Source organism: Labrus mixtus, chromosome 16, assembly GCF_963584025.1.
Source record: "Labrus mixtus chromosome 16, fLabMix1.1, whole genome shotgun sequence".
NCBI lineage: Eukaryota > Metazoa > Chordata > Actinopteri > Labriformes > Labridae > Labrus > Labrus mixtus.
In genome coordinates, this window is record NC_083627.1 from 7937756 (window position 1) to 7959305 (window position 21550).

A 21550-nucleotide genomic window follows, 5' to 3' on the forward strand; every position below is an offset into this window, starting at 1 on the left:
GACAGAAAAGCAACCAGCTGCACAGAACGATCAAAATAACGGCATCAGGCGGTATATATTTAGAGTCACTGCATTTAAGGAGAGACGGGACATCGCACCTCCCTCCCTCTCTCTCTCTGATCACCTGCAGAGCAACTTGAACTCTAACAGTTGAGAGCGAGTGCAGATCCTGTTCTAGTTTATCGATCTAGATGGAGATCTAGAAAAATGCAAAAATGGCAAGCAGTATACTTAGACCGCCCAGGTACGGGTCAATGTGTGAGAGACACTTTCATGAAGACTTTATAATTAAACTTCTCAGGTCAGATAATCTGAAATTCCAGATAAACAAAGAATCACATCCCTGATTCACAGGTCCTTGCGTCTGATTCAGTGAGACAATCACAGATTTCTAAGCTTTGATACGATTTTAACAAAAAGCTAAAAAAAATATCAAAACCAATACAACAAAAATGGATACCAGGGATGTCTAATACTGGGTCATTTCCTGTTTCTCATTATTATAAATTATGCTGTGCAGAGCAGTCGGTCAAGTAAATTTTTTCTACTTGCTCTGTAAAAATCTTCCTGTCCTGGAGAACCGTTAACGTTGAGGACCTTTGTTCTCCTCTTCTACTCCTGCTAGTGACACTAAATCCTTCTGTATTTACTTTTTTAATTTCCTTCCTATAGTTGAAGATTTCCACGAGGTTTGCAACAGATAAACCTCCTAAGGAAACCCGTTTAGTGCACACTCTGCAGCTGAAACGTCAAAGTAATACACTCATGATATTTCTACATCCAGGGCTGCAGAGGCGGCAGATGTTTCTCTGACATGTTCTCCAGGTGGAGGTCAGGTGTTAGTACCTTGAACATGTCCAGGTTGGCCTGGTGGAGGCGCTCCTCGGGTCGAGGTGTCGTCCTGGGACTGGACGCCTCGTTGTCTGACAGGATGATGACGTCTGGAGACGGAGTCCGTCTGTCGTGGTCTGTTTCACTGTGACAGAAAATAAACGAGACAAACAAAACAATGAACTTTGTTTTTGTTTTTTTACAAACCATATAATTACAGACAGCAGCTCTGATGTGCGCTGGTCCCAAAATAATTTTACCCCGTCTTCTTCTTTTGTAAAAGAGGAGTGTACATTTTGTATTTGAGGTGCAATAGTATACCATAATGAGCAGCAGAGTAAACAGTGTTTTTAATGTTCAGCCCAACCCTCCACTGCTGGGGATTTTATTCTCACCATCTCCTCCCGGCGCTCATGTCCACCGGCTCGTCCATCATGTTCTCCTTCCCGTTCTTACTGGGTCCAACATGGCCGCCGTGGCCCCCCAGCCTCAGACTACCATTCATCTTCTCCTCGTACGCGGCCCCCATGAGGCTCTGGTGGTGGAGGGAGCTGGCTCCGGGGCCCTTCCCGTCCCCCAGGGGCCCCGCCACGTCCAGAGCCGCCAGGTCGGCCAGGTCTTTGCGTTTGAGCAGGGCCAGCATCTTGAGGCGCTCCATGGCCTCGTGGCCCTCCATCTTCAGGCGTTTGGCGAGCGCCTCCTCTCTCTCGCTGGGCGACTCCAGACCTCGCTTCAGCAGGTTGAGCCTCAGCGCCTCCTCAGACATCCGCTCCATCCTGCAGGAGACGAGAGGGGGAGAAGAGACATTAAACATCAGGATCTCACAGGCACTTATATCATTTACACGTAAAGGTTGACAAACGTTTTGATACCAGATACCAGTAGTATCAAATAGAACAAAACCTTTCTTTAGTCATGTTTTTAACCAAGAGCAGCCGTGAGTGAAAAAGAGAGAGCAAAGTCGAAATATCACAAATACAAACAGAAACGTGTCCAACATATTTGTTTTTTTGGAAATTAAAAACAAGAAATGGCACTATATTGGGGGTCTAGCTAGGACTTCTATTTTTTGTTGCCATGGCATCCAGACCATATTATTTTTTACTACCATCATATTAAAGTATAAAATTCTGGTATCATGTCAGCCCCGATGCTCACGCAGCCAGAGGAAGTTTCTGAGAGACTCTCACACCCGTGTGACGTCACATCAGCTGCACGCTGTGTCACGACATTTCTGTGACTTTAACATCGGGACATTTCAGACGAGTGGACTGACCACCTGCTGGGTTTGAACTTGTTTCTTGGATCTTTTTTTCCCATTGTCTCTCAAAAGGTGAACAATAACAACGACGACATCATGAAGCAGTTTGTTAAAAGACTCAGTTCAGACTTAGTCAGCTCTGTCTGAACGAAGAGACAACAGACAGCTTTAAAATAATTGTCACTCAAACAATGTCAGGAAATTCTGGCTTTCGTTACAAATCCTTCCAGGAAAGCACTGAACTCGCCAAATTCTCTTTGCAATGCAGAAACACTGGTTTGACTTTAGTTCTTAGCACGATAAATGTATTCCAGGAGAGATCAATCATGGAAATTGAGAATGTAAATGGTGATGACACCAAAAAAATTGAATAACAGATTAGAGTCAGAACCGCTGAAGCCGTCCAAAACCTTTTTTGATACGTCACAGATTCCTTCACTGAGTGAGGGAGATTGATTCCTTCATCACAATTTCTGAAGATTTTGTTGAAGCATTAATCAGAAAGCAGGGAGAGCCTCTGGTCCTCATGGCTGCTTACTGTCTATCTATAACATAAAAAAGTCTTTCAGAGGAGACTCTCTGTGCACCGTTGGTCATCATGACATACCAGCACACCTGGAGTCTGCAGCCATATTCTACATAACCTCCTCTTGAGTTCAGTCTGATTGGCTGGCACACTGACTCAGCCTCAAGCAGCCAATCAGGAAAGACTGAAGGAGAAGGAGGATGCAGGCGGATGGAGGTATTCTAGTCTAGGTAAGACAAATGAAGACATTCGGGGGTGCACGTTTCTGATCTTTCATGCACATTAACACGTGAAGACTGCAGGCAACATACTTCAGTAGAAACCAGAGAGTATGGAGGCCTGAAAGACATCACTGGCATACTGGTAAACAACCCTGTTACAAAAACAACAATAATGTCGCCTATAAGAACATTTTTTTTTTTTTTTTAACTCGACAGATAAATCAGATGGCCGATATTAGCATATCTAAGAAAAATGTGTGTTTCTCTGTCCTGTTGTTATTCTGGCCAATAAAGGCTTTTGTTGTCTTATTTATACATCTTTTTCACGAGTGTTTGAAAACACTGCATTTGAGGGATCAGCGCAATAAATCAGAATCAATAAATAAAAAAATAAATCAAGAAATACTTTAATAATCCCAGAGGGAAATCCCTTTCAATATCTATATAAATCCATCTCTAAAGATTAAAAAGAGATCTAAGTAAGACATCAGCCGATATATCGATGTCTGAATTCACTCCCTTATATTGGTATCGGCCACAAACATCCCAAATGGGTCGGGCCTTTAAAAAAAACAAAACAGTTATCTCTATTCATTATGTATTTCCTTTTGGTCACCTGTTTAACATTTGTCATTTTGTATTTTTTCTTTGTTCTGTTATTATTGTTGTTGCCATCAGTCATTTCCCCGGGCACTCTGATGTCATGTTAGCTGTGTTGTTCACTTTCATGCACAAGAAGAGAAATATCCAACTGGATAAGTGAAAAGCAGGAACATGAAGATGATGACAAACGACACTCTTGAAGTCGCCCCGGCACCCTCAGAGTCGATGCATCAGCCTGAATCAAAGACTAAACTCTGAACATCCTGGTCCAGCCCTGACTACGGTGATGCAGGACTATCAGAGGGTCACTAAAATCCTTCAGACTGATCCTTCACTGAAAATGTAATCTGTTTAAAGTGTCCTGCTGGATGGAGGGACCTCCATCGTTTGGCTGCTGTGCTCGCGCAACAAAAGACGACCCGCAGTGTGAAACGAGGCGATGGTTAACCCGAATGACCTGACTGACCTGAGATCAGTGCAGTGACACGTTAGCATGCACTAGGGATAAATAAATGATCAGCCGATGGTTAACTCGTTCAGATGGAAGTGGGTTGAAGACTAAGAATAGCCTGGTTCTGTACTTCACCGTGACAAATACACAACAGCAGTGTGTGTGTGTGTGTGTGTGTGTGTGTGTGTTGGCATGTGATTCATACCAGTAAGGAAGACTTTTGTACGGACGACAACATCCCAGTCTTATGAGCTCATTAGCTGAGTCATGTGACCATGCAGTGGACCAATCAGGGCGCAGCAGCAGAGGGCAGGCTGGACGAGGACGTGACAGAGCAGAAACACTTCCTGCAGGGCTGCGTCCAAATGCATCACTGCGGATACTCCCTGTATCTGTTTTGTTGCACATTATTGATGCATACTTCAATTTCCCCTCACTGTTTGATTCTAAAAGCAACAGCTGCTCCCCCTACTGGCTGGCTGCAGTATAGGTCATAAGCTCTGCCTCCTCCATGTTGACAGATGGGACAAGGGTCAAACTATAAAACCAAAATACATGTCAAAGAAATTCTTCTCAAACGTGGTTTCTCTCAGTTAGTTCTCACTGTGCTGATTTATGCCCAAGGGTTCTTTTTTTTGTGGACAAGTTCAGGTATAATTAGTTATTTGATGAGTTAAAAAGGGGTACAAGGGGGTGCAGATGGCCTAGCGGTTAGGTTGGACCCCACGTACGGAGGCTATAGTCCTCCAAGCGGGCGGCCCAGTTTCAAGTCCGACCTGTAGCTCCTTTCCCGCATGTCATTCCCCACTCTCTCTCCCTGGATTCCTACTCAAAACACCATGATTGACAGCTTTGTTGACAAATGAGACTCCTGCCCTGCTAACACAGAAGTCATTGAACTCTACATAACCGTGAGAGTCTGCTTCAAACCAACATAAGAATCTATTCTGCTGTGGACTGAACTCACCTAAAGGGGTCTTTTACAGTTTATCGATTAAATGTGTTGTTTTTTTTTGTGAGAGGAAGGGGCGGGACTTCATTACAACACCTCATACAGCAGATATCTCCTGCACAGACGACAAAAGACAAAACCAATGCAAGTGTCCATCTTTAACTGAAGTCAGCGTTTGCGACGTTTAACCTTACATTGCTGTTTTCTCAACACCGTTCTGTACGATTGGATCAAATAACAGGAGGCTGTGAACAACCCTGCAATAAAAGTGTTTCAGTTTAGGATCGTCGGTCATTGTTTAAAGACTTGTGACCACACGCAGCACATTGTTTCTGCATGAGTCAGAGCTCGAGTACATCACAGTCACATGAAACAACAACAGCTTCAGGATGTGGCCCCGACATATCAACCCCGAAAAAGTGACTATATGAGGAAAATGGAGGAGCCCTAAAGTAACATCCAACATCGACTTCTGTCTACAAAGATCCCGACATCAAACCACTTCAAGGATTTCACAGCTGCCCAGTTTTTAAAATGAAGAATAAAGTCAGCACAGTCAGTTGTACAGGAGTTGAGTTGCTCCTGGTTTCCGTAACAGCCGGCAGTAAACTGAGCAGATAGTAAACATGGAGGGCTGCTGTCACTGAGACTGACCTGAATGTGATGTGATAACTAGACACGCTCTTGCACTTAGCACACTGTGTTAGCATATTAACCATTAGCTCCTGTGAACTTTTAGAAGCAGAGAGGAAGCATATTCCTCCCAAGCTGCCTGCTAGCTCATGATGCTAATCAAGCTTAAGTTACAGCCTTATTCAAAGCAGATAACATAAACCAAGTCAAACCCACGGGTGCCGGCTGTGAATCTAGTCTAAGTCTCCCCGTCTGACACCCAGTCTTTGTCTTTTAAATACTTTATTCTCGAACCCTGTTGGTCTAAACTAAAGAGAAGTAGCTGTAATTTTAAAAAGTAAAAATCTGAATCTTAAAAGAACTCATCTTTGATCCCTACGTCTGAATCGATCTTCTCTTCAGGTGTAAACTCAAAATGCAGGCTATAAACATGTTTACGGTGCATCCCTATCAGGAAAACAGACAAATCTCGCAGATTTCAAAATGAGCCTTTGTTACACCAAACAGGTATTTTACTGAGGACCCGACCAGAAATGAGCTTCTCTATTGTTCAATATTTTGACTCACACACACGACCTTGTTTGCAAAGTGTTCGTGCTTCAGCCGGTGATGAATCGATTTGTTTTTCTTCAAAAATGAAAATTGTTGACATGTTTGTTGAAGGAAGAGTTAGTTGGTTTCCTTCCACTGTCAACAACCCCAAAAATATTCACTCTACTTTCAGAGGAAAAAAAAGAAACAACATTCCTCACATTTAACGAGCTGCAAACGGAGAATATTGATCGTGTTTTCTTTGATAACCTAACGAGTCGGTTTGATAATAAAGCAGTGGACCATTAATCGATTGAAGAATTGTTGCAGCTCTGCCACTGCTCCTAGCATTGTTTTTTTTTAAAGCATGTTTTATGGTGTTTTTTTTTGTTGTTGTTGTAGAATAATAAATATTACTGACTTCCATTTGCGTCTTCTACACTGTTTGAGATCAGCGTTATCTGAGGGATACATTGCACTATAAAGTAAAGGTTGAAGTATTAACCGAGTTCTAACACATCCTGTTCTGTGTGTGTATTGATCATGTTTGACTCTTTGATTCTGGCCTTTCTTCCTCGGCGTTGAGAGAGACGCTCCATCATGTGTGACCAGACTCACATGCAAATGGATGCTCTCATTTGCAGCGCTGCATCGCTGCATTAACATCACCTGAGCCTGCGCTGTATTTTACATGAATGTCATGTGCTCCGCAGTGTCATTGACTGTAATTCAGACAGATTTAATTGGCTTGTTATCACTTAATCAGCTTCCTATTAGCAAATTATTCCTGCTGGTGTCGTCCTATCGTCTCCCCTCATCTATTGTATCATGGAGCTCTAATCTGCTCGTTCTGTCCTCCTCTAACGTCTCTGTTATCCTGCTCTCATCTTCAGGGAGGAGCCTTAATGATCAGCCCTCCCCAACACTTCTTCTTCTTCTTCTCTAATTAATTTGTGACGCAGCTGCGGAGCCGAGTCGTCGCCTCCATTTGCTGAGGGAGAAACAAGAGCAACCTCTCGGCCGAGCCTCCACCTTTAATGAGCCGGAGAGCACCGCTGAGAACGCCGCTGATGAGCCAATCAGGGCCGGACCTGTGCTGCGCGTCAGTAACTGGCACCCCACACCCTTTCCCTCCCCGCTCCTCCTCCTCCTCCCGGCCACCGCCGCCGCCTGCCTTTACATAATATAATGACTGTTTCAGTCAGCTGCTACACAAGCCGCCACACACTCTCTTTCTGCCTCTCTTTCTCCTCAACCAAACCCTCCACCCCTCCCCTCCTCACCCCTCCCCTCCCCTCCTCACCCCTCCATAATCCCTCCCACCCCACCCCTCCAGCTTTGGGCACTGTGCCAGGGCAGTGCAATAAAGGAAAAAGAAAAAAGACATGGCGAGGGAGAGAGGTAGAACAAAACGGAGAACATCGCTCCACCTGGAGCTAAAAGTACAATTCTTCTTCCCTGACACCCAACACCCGGACAAACTTGGACAGGTGGACATCGCCATTAAACACCTGGATGAAGGCTTCCTCACGCCGTCTGACCAGACAAGTCGCCCTCTTCTCCGTAACAAACCAGCAACTAGACAGTGCCCAGACGTCCACGTACAGCATTCCAACAGAAGGCAGGATTTTGTTCCCCCCTCTCCTGCTCCAGCTGTACTGTACCACAAAGAAAACCCCTCCCTCCTCCTCCCACCTCCTCCTCCCCCTCCCTCTACCCTCCCCCAATTCCTCAAAAACCCTCCGTCTTTCTTTTCCTCCCCCTCGCTCACTGTAAAAATAAACACATGCTTACTTTCAGGGGGCCCCCTTAAATGCAGCCCGAGCTGAGAGGGCTTCATTTGTTCATATTACAGCAGCCAATCAGGAGTGGGCATGTGTGTGTGTATGTGCATGTACGTGTGTGTAGGTATGTGTGCGTGTTTTTGTGTGTGTGTGTGTGTGTGTACGGGGGGTAATAAAGGAGTGACACAGCCAAGATACACGCAGAGCGGAGTGATTTTTTTTTTCTGCATCTTGCGCCATCCTCGCACAAGTCTTTGTGTGTAGGCTGCATGTGTGTGTTTGTGCAAAATGTGTGTGTGCAGAATGTATGTGTGTGTGTGTGTGTGCAGGGCGAGGAAGGAGGCAGAGATGGCAGCTCTCTCCTGACATAATGCCAACTCTTAATTCCCTCCTCCCATCCCCCAACACACACACACACACACACACACACACACACACACACTGAAACACACACATAAAAACCGCAGACACATACACACAAAAAACACACACACCATGTTCTTTATTCACGGAGCTGTCGATCAGATTGCTGCTGCTAAAATGTCCTCCTCAGAATTAAACCAGCGGATGTTTTTTTTTTTTTTACTCTCGACCCGGTCTGGTCCGTCCCAGTCCGTCCCGGTCCGGTCCGTCCCGGTCTAGGATATTCTAGGATGTCGAATGAAATCTTGCAAAAGGAACACCTGATTTAAGCCGTTAATCTAACACTGATGCATTTTCAACTGTTTGATGACGATTAACGTTCGTTGTCCCTTTGAAAAGAAACCACATTTAGGTCTGGGTCTAATCAAGTCTCTCCCGGTCTGTACCGGTCCAGTCTGTCCCGGTCTATCCTGGTCCGTCCTGGTCTGGTTAACACTGTTTGCAGGCTCGATGTCAGCTCACTGGGTGTAATGGTAATAAGGCCATTTGCAAACTGCACTGAGGAATCTGCTGCTCATTTCACGCATGATCTGCATCATGACAATTCATTTGGCTGATGCAACTCCACTCCTCCCAGTCCGCCTTCTGTCTCTGCACCACCACCTCCACCTTCTTTAGTTTTTACACACACACACACACACACACACACACACGAGCGGGGAAGCAGGGGAGCGTTGTGTGTTTCATTTCTCAACAGTTTGATTCATCGGTGGATGTGGGGCTTATCGCTGAGGAGCAGCAGACAGATGTGTCAGCCCTCACTTCCCATCTAAGACAACAAAAAAAAAATGTGCAACTACTGATCCTGTGCTGCAAATCAACAACCCGCCTCCGTCTGTGGCATTAATCCCTCCGTCAAAATGGTGGTGATGGGTGCAAAATGGCGGCTGTGGCACAAAAACTGGCAGGACCCTGAACCCAAATCAATATCATGTATGTTTACAGACAAAAGCTCCTCCGGATTTAAAGAGGCGCTGCACACGAGAATGTTTAAAGAGCGGTAATAAAGAGATAAGAACAGACCGTTTCTTAAGAATCACATCACTTGTAGTTTCACTTTTTATATTTCTTAATTAATGTAATTAAACAAAGACATCTCGTTTTAAAACCCGCCCTGAGGCTCACAGGCCAAAGCTCAAAGTCGATCATTTTAGACGATTCTTTACATCCTAACGTTTACATAAAACCGAACGTCTGACCTCAAACAGTCTAATTAATGTAAACGAGAAACCCATGCCTCATATGTCCAGGATGCCCCGGTGGTGATTATGTCCAGTGTGAGATTTAAAGGCATGTCTTTAAAAACCTGCACAAAGATTTGTTATACGCACACATTATATTCCTCATCAGATTCTAGAGTAAAAACTGAGCGTCCTCATCATTTTACATTTTGAGTATTTCAGACAGTATCTAGAGGAGGTTTTAAGGTCATGTATTTGGACCACAGTCCGGTTTAAAAGTGGTTAAGTGGACATCAGTGGACAAACTGGAGCAGCGCTGCTCTGCTGAACTCTGCCGGCCTTTACTTGACCCTCTGCTTCCTCTACAGTCTGTTTTGTGGTCTTTGGTCATTTAGAGTCGTACAGTAGTTGGTGATGTATACTGCCTGCTCGTCACTGTTACTGTTACTGCACGCTCGGTGTACAGCGACAAAGATTTATATAAATATTCTGCACAGCCCCTTGAAACACTATCACTGTCTGTTGGGATGTTTGACTTTGGACATCAGGGTGAGGTGATTTGGTAGACGCATAAAAAATATAAAAAAATGACTTCAGTTCCTTCCCGTTAGGACTACGACCCACAGCTCAGTCTCTTTGCATATGTTTGCCTTTGGCTGCAATCGAATGTCTTCCAATATACAATTCAGTTTCATTTTGGACAGAAGTCTGTGACACATGTGACAGACAGAGATGTCATACCTGTAGTGAAAGGTGTAATGCACCTGGTATTGTGTCATTACTACTGTAGGCTAATCATTTCAGTCTATTTTCCAGAGAAGTGCACCAGCAACAGAGTATCAGCAGGTGTGCTCAGGTGAGCAGTATAAACCTGGTTTTCTATCAGAGGGTGTTGAAGTATGGGAAATCTTTGACAACCTTTCCCAGGCAGAGGGATTTTAGAAGTTATCTAGTGCTGGTTGTGTTGCATGCTCCACATACAGAGGCTCCTCCAACACTGTCTCTCTACAGCTGTCCTGTCCAGTAAAGGTAAAAATGGCCCAAAAGATTAATTCAAAAATATTTCTAGTGGGGAGACAGCGTCTGAGAGGTTTACTGGGTCCCGTTTACGAAATGTAAAAAACTGTTTCAGGAGCAGGTTGCTGTTGTTCCTGTTTAAACAGTCTGTCACCTCTCAACCGGCAGGTTCGATCCCCAGCTCCTGCAGCCACATGTCCGATGGTAAAATGGTAAATGCACTTGAGCTTATATAAATCTTGTCTGGTCTTCTGACTACTCAAAGCACTTTTACACCGCAGGTCACACCTACACATTCACACACTGATGGTAGAGGCTGCTCTGTGAAGTGACCATCAGAAGTAACTAATCCCATTCATACACATTCACACAAGGCCGAAGCAGCGGGAGCAACTTGAGGTTAGGTGTCTTGCCCAGGGACTGCAGTAGCTGGGCATCGAACCCTTGACCTTCCGGTTGATATACGATGACTCTACCAACTGAGCCACAGTCGCCCCGATGTGTCCTTGGGCAAGACACTTAGCCGCAGGTTGCTTTATCAGCTGCATATGTTACTTCTGATGGACTCTTTACACAGCCGCCTCTACCATCAGCGTGTGAATGTGTAGGTGTGACCTGCGGTGTAAAAGCGCTTTAAGTAGTCAGAAGACTAGAAAAGCTCAAGTCCATTTACCATGTATGCACACTATCAGACTGAGGTTGGCATAGATGGAAATGTTTGGAATGAAAACACATGTTAGCCTTTCTGAAACAGGATCTGGAGTTATGCTACCTAAATAACATTTATCTTGAAAGAACCAACAGCCAATCGTGAAGCCCCCACACTTAAAGGAGCAGTGGTGCAGCTTCCTACCCTTCATTATTTAGTGAAGTTTTCCTGCAGTCCAGCCAGTCATGTTCCCATTGGGCATTTAAGTTCAGTCAAAAATAGCATTTACAATTCTATATGCAACGGAAGATAACCGCTTATCAGACAATCCCAGGTTTGAAGAGACTGAACTCTCTTAGAAAGATAATGAGGAGCACCTTTGTTCTGTTTCACTGCTTCAGTCACACACACTCAACACACACACACACACACACACACAGGAGCAGATTTAAAGTTTGCATGCGAGATGGGAACAAAATGGCTGCCGTGGACGATCCCTGAAAGACCCCTAAGATGCATGACGCCTGCAGTGCACATTAACAGCCAGCAGCAGCGTATAGAGGAGCATGAGAGCGGCTCTCACTGCTGGCATATAGGTCATGTTAACTGTGGCAGCGCTGAGCTGTAGGCTGTATGTACGTGTGTGTGTGTGTGTGTGTGTGTGTATGGGTGGGAGGGGGTGTATGTGTTGAGGGTCATACAGGGTGAGCAGTAGGACGCCTTGTACTCAGTCACATCACGGAGAACGTACATCCGACTGCACTGCAGCGCGCATCAGACACATTCATCATGGAGTTTACAGCCACTTTGTGTTTTACAGCAGCAGCTCATTTAAAGGGATAGTCCAGGATTTTTAAACAGCAGCCCTTTTATGACGTGTTTAGGGCTTTACCAACCATCAGGCAGCGGCGAAACAGGCTGTAATGTCTGCAATGCCATCCTTGAACAATCAAAGAAAGCTCCACTAAAAGTTGTTGTTTTGTCACTGAGGCTCAGATTGTTATGCCAAGTGTCTGACAACCTTACAGATCAGATCCCTACAGAGAGAGACATTTCTGTTAAATCCAGAAACAGCTGTTACATCACTCTCTTTAAAGACACCAGACTAAATTGACTAAAGTAGTGATTCTACCTCACAGGACCCGGGAGTTGCTGTTCTACTGCTGCCTCTATTGGTGCATCTGTCTGTGTTGTTGTATAAGTTTTGGAGTCTGAATTGATTGGTTCTGATCTGGGACGACATTTGAGTCACACAAAACATCACAAACAGAGACACAAAGTCGTCATTGTTTTGAAAATAAAATGACTGATTTTATTAATGGAGTCTGGTGTGCTCGAGGAGAGTGATGTAACAGCAGTTTCTGGTTAAAAAAACAATCATCTTTCTCTCTAATAAAAAGGTCTTATCTCTGGAGGGGTCCGTTCTGTAATGTTGTCAGACACTGAGAATAACAATCAGAGATGTTACATCACTTTCTTACAAGACACCGGACTCAATTGATAAAAACAGGTATTTATACGCTCCGTTTTGGTGTGTGTGTCTCTTTAAATGCAATGAGCCCCCCCTGAGTTTTCCCAGCAAGACATCACTCCTTCACTAGAGAGAATAAAAATGGCAGACCTGCACAAAAGTTTTTTTCTAGGCTGGAGGTGGAGTCCATGGGTGGCGATACCAGGGGAGGGGAGGGTATTTTTTTTGACCAGAATCCCACTGTGACATCACAAGGAGAGCACATTTGAAACAGAGCATTTTCCTCTGTGTTGTAAGACTTATACAGACCACAAACAAAGAACTGGATGGGTTTATTTCACATTTTGTGGGTCAGTAGACACTCAGGTTACCCAAATATATGTTCAAAAACACTGAAGAAGTGGATTTTTCATAATATGTCCCCTTTAAAGGTTCTTCATAGGTAGACCAAGTACTCTTGAATGAACTTGAATATGGGAATTACTCACAAGGCTTGTCCCTGGTTACAACATCTCTCAAACATGTTATACCTGCACCGATGTATAAACGGAAGAGTTTGAGGCAGAACAACAGGACGAATGTTTTACTGCACACGGGTCACCAAGGAGAGGAGAGGACCAATCTTTGACATTTTTGGACAAGATTCCCACAAAAAAACTAACTTTACTTCAAGACTTAAACCTCACAACACCTAAGGTAAACATACCAGATGAATACAGGTAAAGTTTCAGCCCAGGTGAGAAGGTGAAGCAGACAGAAAGGCTGCTCTAACAAACAACAGGTGAAGAAGGATGAAGACAGACGTCAACAGAAAGAACACAATGAACCCCTAAAACGATCTCTGGGACGTCAGGGATACATATGGTTGGTTCAAATATTGAAAATAATTCACTCTAAATAACCAGACAGCTAATCATATGAACGAACTACACCTGTATGAGTGTTTCCCCGATGCTGCTGCGCCGAGGGTTGTTAGTTATAATACCAGATTTTGATATGATACTCGTAAAAACTGACGCAAAATTGCAGGCAAACCCCTACACACTGTCTATTTTACACAAACACATCGGCAATGTTTCGATACCGAAACAAAGTTTTTGAAAGCTTTGGTACTTTTTGATTCAATTTCTTCCTATCGTTGAAATAAAGGAGTTTGTATTGTTTTGAAACACTGGTTATCAAAAAGTAATGAGGAATAGCAGATTCTGGCAACCTTAGCTGTACCTATGTGACGTTAAAAGTCCAGTCCACAACAGTTGTGTGTGTCTGTGTGCGTGTGTGTGCGTGCGTGCGTGTGCGTGTGTGGCTCCTAATACCAACAGTCTTGCAGGGAACTACAACCAGAGGCAGCTACTACCGCCTCCTTCAGCCAGAGCCAGAGATGGAGAGTTGTCAGGGAACAACAAACCCCTCCCTGAGCCAACGGGGGCTCAGCCTGCTGGTCCAGCTGACACACACACACACACACACACAGACACACACACACGCGCACGTACACAAACACACACACATGCTGCCTGGCTGTAAAGGATGCTGATGATGGGGCTGTTGGGAATATGACCAGGATTTGCATATGGCCAGTTTTTGACACTAATGAGGCCAATCAGGACGGCGCCCATAGCAACAGGGATGTAATTGGTTGCGTGGAGTGGCTCAGGAGTTGATGGTGTCGGGACGCAGCCTCCGAGCCAATGGGAGCGCAGCGAAGGATGCTGGTGGTGTTTTTGTTGTTGGTTCAATTGATCGGTACAGAAGTCACATCCAGCAGGACCGCAGTGTGATCACCCCCACACACACACACACACACACACACACACACAGATTTACCTGCTGACTGCACACACACACACACACCTTCCACCTCAGACACAACGCCGCTCTTTATTAAACTAGACAACAGCTCATTGTGGGCGTTGCTATGACAACCGGTCGTCTATTTTTAAGCCGTGCCACTAATCAATTCCTGTTCTGCTGTCGCCTGAGGGGAGGGGGCATGTGTGTGTGTGTTAGGGTGGAGGGTACTGATGAAGGGGGGGGGGGCAATGTAAGGGGCAAAGGGGAGGAGGGGGAGGAAGAGGAAGAGGAGGAAGAGGAGGAGGGGTGAGCAAGGAGACAAAGAGCATCGCTAAAGATGTGAGAGAAAGAAACGAGGATTCATCTCATACCGACACACACACACACACACACACACACACACACACACACACACACACACACACACACACCTTCATCCCAACACATCTGAGTGTTTCTATACTGATCACTGCTCCGATGATCAATCCGTTAATCAATCACACACGGACGTTATCTGCTGATTGCTCTGATTATTGATTCATCGCTTTGAACCTTCCAGTTAGCACAAAACAGCAAACATCTGCATGAAACGGCTTTCCAGTGAGAGGTCGGATTTCTTAATTTTGGTGTGTCTGTCTGTGAAATAAGACGAGACTCTAAACTCTCAGAGCTTATTTCAAATATTTCATACAAAAACATCTTCAAAGGTAAAACCTTAAAGCATATTTAATCACAAGTCATGGGCCCGTCCTAAAGCTTAAGCACCAAACATTTCACAGACAAATGTCCACATCAACAAAAGTCAAGCTCAGTAACCAGGTGAGACGCTCTGATTGGGAATCACTTTCTGTTTGACGTCACGCTGACAATAAAAGCAACACGGCCATCGCAGATGTGACATCACAAAGACCACTCGTGTATACCAGTTATCTCGACCAGTGGGTCAACACAACGAGCCAACACTGGCTGTTACACACCGATGTCACAGCTCTGAATTCATCTGATCATTCACGCTGCTAGAAGCTTACTGTGTCGTCATGTTGTCATGTTTGTTATCGTTGTAATGTTATGTGCCACGATGTTAGATGCTATATTGAATGTTGTCCTGTTTATTAGTGTTGTGTTAAATGATAAATGAACTTGAGCTTGTGTAGCTCTTTTCTAGTCTTCTGACTACTCTCTCGCTCTTTTACACCTCAGGTCACACCTACACATTCACACACTGATGTTATAGGCTGCTGAGTAAAGTGACAATCAGAAGTAATCCCTTTCATACACACTCATACGGCGCCAGCGAAGCAGCGGGAGCAGCTTGAGGTTAAGTGTCTTGCCCAAGGACACATTGGGCATGTGGCTGCAAGAGCTGGGGATCGAACCCTCGACCTTCCAGCTGAGAGACGACCGACTCTACCAACTGAGCAGACTGTGTTGATTTTAGATGTAATGACACAGTCACTGTGTAGGTTGTTGTGGACCCCAGGAAGAATAGCTAATGGGGATACTTACCATCCAAACTAAACAGTAGCTCTTTTCCAACTGCAGTGATACGTACGACCCTGTGACGATTCGCCTTCAATCTGAATGTGGAGGAAGCGTTACGGGGGGGGGGGGGTCCCCCTCTGGACTGTCTTCAGAGGTAGTAACAGAAGTGTTACAGAGTTACAGCTGAGCCAGCGAGGGAGCACAGCGCTGTGTGTGTGTGTGTGTGTTGGTCTGACTGTGTGTGTATGTGGAGCTCCCGCTGTGCCGTGCTTCTGCAACGCTGAAACTCGATGTGAATTTACAGACTGGGACACCGCTATCACGCCGTCGCAGAATCAGTATGCATGTACAAAGAGGTGATGGCAGCTGAGCTCAGTTTCGGCACTTTTGCAAATAAAGCAGCCTGAAATAAGATATGTTGGATAATTTGCTGCTCAATTCTATTTCCTTTTTTTTTTTTTTTTAACTTTGTACTACCTTGGGTATTCGTACTTACTGAATATAAAATGACCCCGGGTCAGGACATCCCCAATTTTTCATTTGTGACTGTTGCAGTCTGCAAGGTCAGATTTTGAAGCGGCTTTCTAAACGAGTTTCAGTGAAAGTTTGAAATGTTTTGAGGCTTCATGCTTTCAGTGTCATTGCAGGAACAAGTTAATCTGCAAAAATAGCTTTGATTGTTCCAAACAGCCGAATCAAAAAAGGCTCAAGAATAAGAAAACATTTGCACGAGGTTTGAAGTGCACAGAGCGGTGATGAATGTTCAGAACAATGACAAACCTGTTTGATAAGCGCTGCGTACTAAACAATTACTTTAAAATTAAATAAAGTTATAACACGTTCATGCTGAAAATTTTCATTAAATTTAAAAAAAGCAAAACAAATGTGCAAACAGTATCCTTCACATACACACCATGAGCCATACCATTATGTATGGAGCTGCAATCAAAACATTTCTTGAAATTATCTCAGAACTGTTCTCTGCATCAAAAACATACTGACAGATATCTGTGACAAATGATGCTATTTCAGTCTGTACGCACACACCCAAATACAAACACACAAATACACACAAACCAGCAATTCTCCTGGTCGTGTTTAGTGATAGAAACGTGTGTCAGTGTGAAGTGATGATTTTTGTTCGTGCTGCACGGATACAGTTGACCCCCTCCCTCTGTGTTAAACATCAGGAAACAGACTTGCACAAACTTGTGCTAGTGGGAATATTTCGCTAAACGTGAGCACGTCTTCATCTTCCCCACCACTAAGAAAGTGAGTCTGCTGACGTACATGTCAGAGCGAGGGCATTCGCTGATTTTCAGTGATTCAACACTATGCATTAGTAGAATAGTAGAATAGTAGAATTAGCTGTGATAGTTGCCATCGTGACGTCAGGACTTCTTGGAGGGAGTGCCTCAGGGACTCTGTCAGTTTTACAAAGTTCAGACATGAAACTCTCTGCTGTTGTTTTGTTCATGTGCTCTCCGGAGGCAGACATGTTTTCTATTTACAGTCAGACAAAATAAAAGGAGCCTCTTCCTCCATAAATAATCCGGATAACTGAGTCTCGATTTAAGGCAACCCCACTGTTTATCGCCTGCGACAGAAACACACACGCGTACAACTTTTGTTCATTCATGTCAGTTTCACATCTACATCTCTTTTTTTTTTTTTTACCTTTTCTGAAGTCCTCAAACCTCTGGAAGTATTCCACCTTACAGATCCTGGGGATTGCTGATCCACTACTGCCTCCATACATTAGGTATGTTGTATATTGTGTCACTTCAGTGTCCATTAGAGACTCAAATAAAACACATCTAAGAACACTGCTCTTATCTGAACACTGTTCTGTTCACTCATCCTGCTGGAGTCACGGCCCTGCTCTCCGTTATAACAGGCCGTCTCTACAGAACCATCATTCAGTCGAGTTTCATGTGACGGAGACAGAGGACGGCAGAAGTGCTGACAAAGGATTCTCAGGTTGGATTTTTTGTTGATCATATGTGGCTCCGTTTCTTTGTTTAATACAAGTCTAAACGGCACAAACCACCAGAAATCCTGTCATTATTTTAATTACCATTCAGATCACATTTACATGATCCCAGGCTGAAGAATCAAACGCCATATTCACGAGGCCTTAGTCACACAGGTGCACGAATCATTACAATTCTTCCTTTAATTAAAATAATAATAATTTAGAGACGTCTAAATATTGTGTTTGAGAGCTGTGGATATGATCATGTGTCACCCGACCAAACATAAATCTCTTTTTTCACCATCCTGGTTATTTTCTGCACTTTTGTTCTCTGGTTTCAAGCACATCAGTGTCCAGTAAACTGTAAACACTGACTTCACAGGTCTCCATGTCTGTGTCCATGTGACAGCGAGCTGAGCGTTAGATCTGTTATTGGTATTTTACCGCAAGGGGGTCGGTCAGGACCAGGACCGGGCTTAGGTACTAGAGTCAGTGTGATAGCAGCCTCATATAAACAGAATAATCAAGGTGTGATTAATGTGTGTTAATTACAGAACTAAAGTCAACACATCTAACAAGGAAGTTACTATTCTTCACCTGGGGGGTGATCAAACCAATCACAGCTCTGCACCCAGACCCCCACCACCACAGAGGTGACCAGGCCAGGGGATGAAGTAACTTACTGGTCAGATGTGCTGCTAACATTAGCTCTCAGAATCAGACTGGACGTGTCCAACTTAATAACATACTGCCGTCATCCAGTTCAATACCTCGTTTTTTTTAGTCACAGGTTTTCTGTTCTTTTCTGATGGCGACAAGGTTTTTTTTTTTTTGTGGGGGGAGTCAACAACCACTTCTTCATCCCAGCGCATGGGCTTGCAGGCACACACAAAAAGAGCCAATTCGGTGAGAAATACTTTGTTCACATAACGTAAAAACTGCAATTAACCAAGCACGTATAGAGCGGCGCAATGCCATACCGAGCGGTTCAATCTGAAATTGAGAACTGTTGCATTCCTCGGCTGTACTGCAGTGAGACATTCAGATCACCCGGTCTTCATTGAAGACAAGCTTTGTGGCGCACTATGGATTCTACAATAAATAAGAAGAAGCCTGAGCTGACGTACTCTCTATGCAATGACTACAAAATGAAAGTGACGCACCTAAGGAACAATTCAAATGCACAAGCTCACTCCACTCCACACGGCCAACAACAGCATCACTTTACCTTTAAGTCATCTAACCCCCAAAACCTTTAAGAATACGGTTCAAAGACACCAAAACGAGTCTTTAGAGAAAGACATCTGTTGAGTATTCTCTCTTAAAAAAGGCCATTTACAGAAGCACTACCATATCAAAATACAAATGATGGACTTTGTTCCTTCGGGTGAAACTGTTTACAGAGAAATATCACAGATTGTTCCTTTTTGTCAGACAACAGAGGTGTGTGTTTCTCCTCGCTGTGCGGCTCCTGCTGCAAATGAGCCTCGTGTTCCTTTAAAAAAGGCAAAGACGTAATTTTCTCTCTCTGTGTTTTTTTTAATTTATTTATTTTCACCCAGGGAACAGAGGACAGTGAAAACTCACTGAGCCAGTCTGAGCCGGTTTGTAACCTCAGGGTATGGAATTATCTCTTAATGTGTAGCCGTTAGCGGTCAGGACGTCGAACAGTGAGACAGTCAGAGAGAGAGAGAGAGAGAGACAGGGAGGTGAGGAGGAGGAGGAGGAGGAGGAGGAGGAGGGGGAGGAGGAGGCCCGGTGTTTTCAGAGCAGAAAGAGGAAAATCTCTTCCTTTAAGAGCTGGCACTTTGACAAGAAAAGACTGAGAGCAGAACTTCAGACCACAGGGTGGGGCAGACGCTGTTTCAGCAGCCAAACGAGAGGAAAAGAAAGAAAGAAAGAAAAAAAAAAGCAGCGGGAACACGAGACATTTAGTCAGAGCGAGGCACGACGAGGTAGACATCTTAAAATGGGGCCGAACGTGGCAGCCAGGAGGAGTATCAATACACAACACACACACACACTGCTCAATCAGCATATTAGCTACAATAATCCCTCTGAATCACACAAAGCAACCTCACATCTGCACATTGCATTCTGGGTATTTTCAGAGCCAATGCATCAATGGATGCTGGTGTTTGTTTACATCTGGAGGAAATGTTGCACAAGCTATTTTTAGGTACATTACACCGAAACACGGCAAACCTGTGACTGGAAACTGAACATTAAAATGGAGCGATGGATGGAACATGATGACGACTTATTTACTCTCATTTACATCAATAAACAATAAAGAAAGGAAATCGTACATTCACTAATTTTTCAGAGTATTGTTGTTGAAGTAGATTTAAAAAAAATTACTTTTGACCCATTCATGAGCAGGTTTAGTTCAACATAAAAGTATTAGTGCAGAGGCATTTAAAGGGCAGTTGCAGGATTTTTAAACATGCTTACTATTTTTATGTAAAGCTACTTCTTTGCCTTTATTAGAAAGGACAGCTGAAGAGAGAGAGGAGATGTTGGGAGGAGAGAGTGGGGGATGACATGCATCAAAGGGTCCAGGTCGGACTCAAACCCACGACCGCCAGGATGAGGACTATAGCCTCTGTACATGGGGCGCGACATTAACCACTGGGCTATCAGGCACCCCCTCAAAAAGCTTTCAAATTGCTCAAAACATATCTTTGATTCCTTTCAAAGAAAGACCACTTAAGACTCCAAAACATGATTTAAAAATCCCAGAATGCACCTAGAAGAGATGGGCTGCCTTTATTCTCCGGCTCCGATCGTTCAGTTATCTTTGTAGCCTTTAAGAGCGGCAGCTCGAGCTATAGCAGGGAACTCGGACAAGACGAAATCCTCCTCTGCCTGTTTAAGCATGTTTTTTTTTTTAAATTATGTTAGCTGCTTCTTTCAACAGACCAAAGTTATTCCAGAGAGCTCCAGCTGTGAACCCTCATCTGAGATCTAACAGAGGGTTCTTCTGATGCTAATAGGTTTAATGCTAAACTCAAGCACTGGGTGTATCATAGTTAAAAACTACTGCTTCACCTCCAGTCATAATTTATATACTGTGTGATTTAAGGAGCGTAATAAGTGGTCGTTTATGAATCTCAAGACGTCTGAGAAGGGACTCAGTGTTTCTACCCCTGATGGATCTGCTCAGGTAAAAAATGAGGGAGAGAACACACCTGGTTCAGAGGAATGTGGCTGTGCAAGACGAGCACTTTCGTGCCACACTCTCCGACCTCAGTCCCCCGATGGCATTACGCAGCATTTACTAATTTGTGAGCATAAATTCATTAATTTTTGACAGCATGAATGAACTCATTAGTCTGCAGAAGTGATTAATTCAGGAGCAGGAACAATCGTTTTCTCTGTCAAAGTAGGATATCGTTTTCCTGATGACACCTGCCCATTACCATCAGCATCGGTGGTTCTTAACACATCTAGAAACTATATTGAAGAGGCCATAAAGTACTGGTGCAGGTGTGTAAACTTCACATAAAGGCTGAATGAAGTGGGGGGAAAAACAACAATGGCATGAGAGTGTTTTCAGATATTCCTGTAAAAAACAGTCGGCTCCTTGTTTCATCATTCTGATAAATAAAGAACACATGTAAAAACAACCTCTGTTTACTAATATCGATTAAATCTGCACTGACATATTTCACAAGCCGCTCATCCGTGCTCCTTTAGTATCTGTGCAGAAGAGTCCCGGCCCTGATTGCACCCCTCGCTGCACGGTGAGCAGGAGGACGTTTG

The 21550-nt window shown here is 44.2% G+C and overlaps 1 protein-coding gene across 4 annotated transcripts in view; it reads right to left on the reverse strand.

Annotated features, from left to right (window-relative positions):
* Window positions 1-21550, reverse strand: part of gatad2b (GATA zinc finger domain containing 2B) — a 45933-nt gene that overhangs the window by 16274 nt on the left and 8109 nt on the right. For all 4 annotated transcript variants that reach the window (XM_061060398.1, XM_061060397.1, XM_061060400.1 and 1 more), the window contains exons 2-3: window positions 1227-1607; window positions 847-976 (exon numbers count right to left, since the gene is read on the reverse strand). In XM_061060398.1, the coding sequence (XP_060916381.1) occupies window positions 847-976; window positions 1227-1606 (510 nt within the window). In that variant the 5' untranslated portion in view covers window position 1607. The remainder of the gene's footprint in view (window positions 1-846; window positions 977-1226; window positions 1608-21550) is intronic.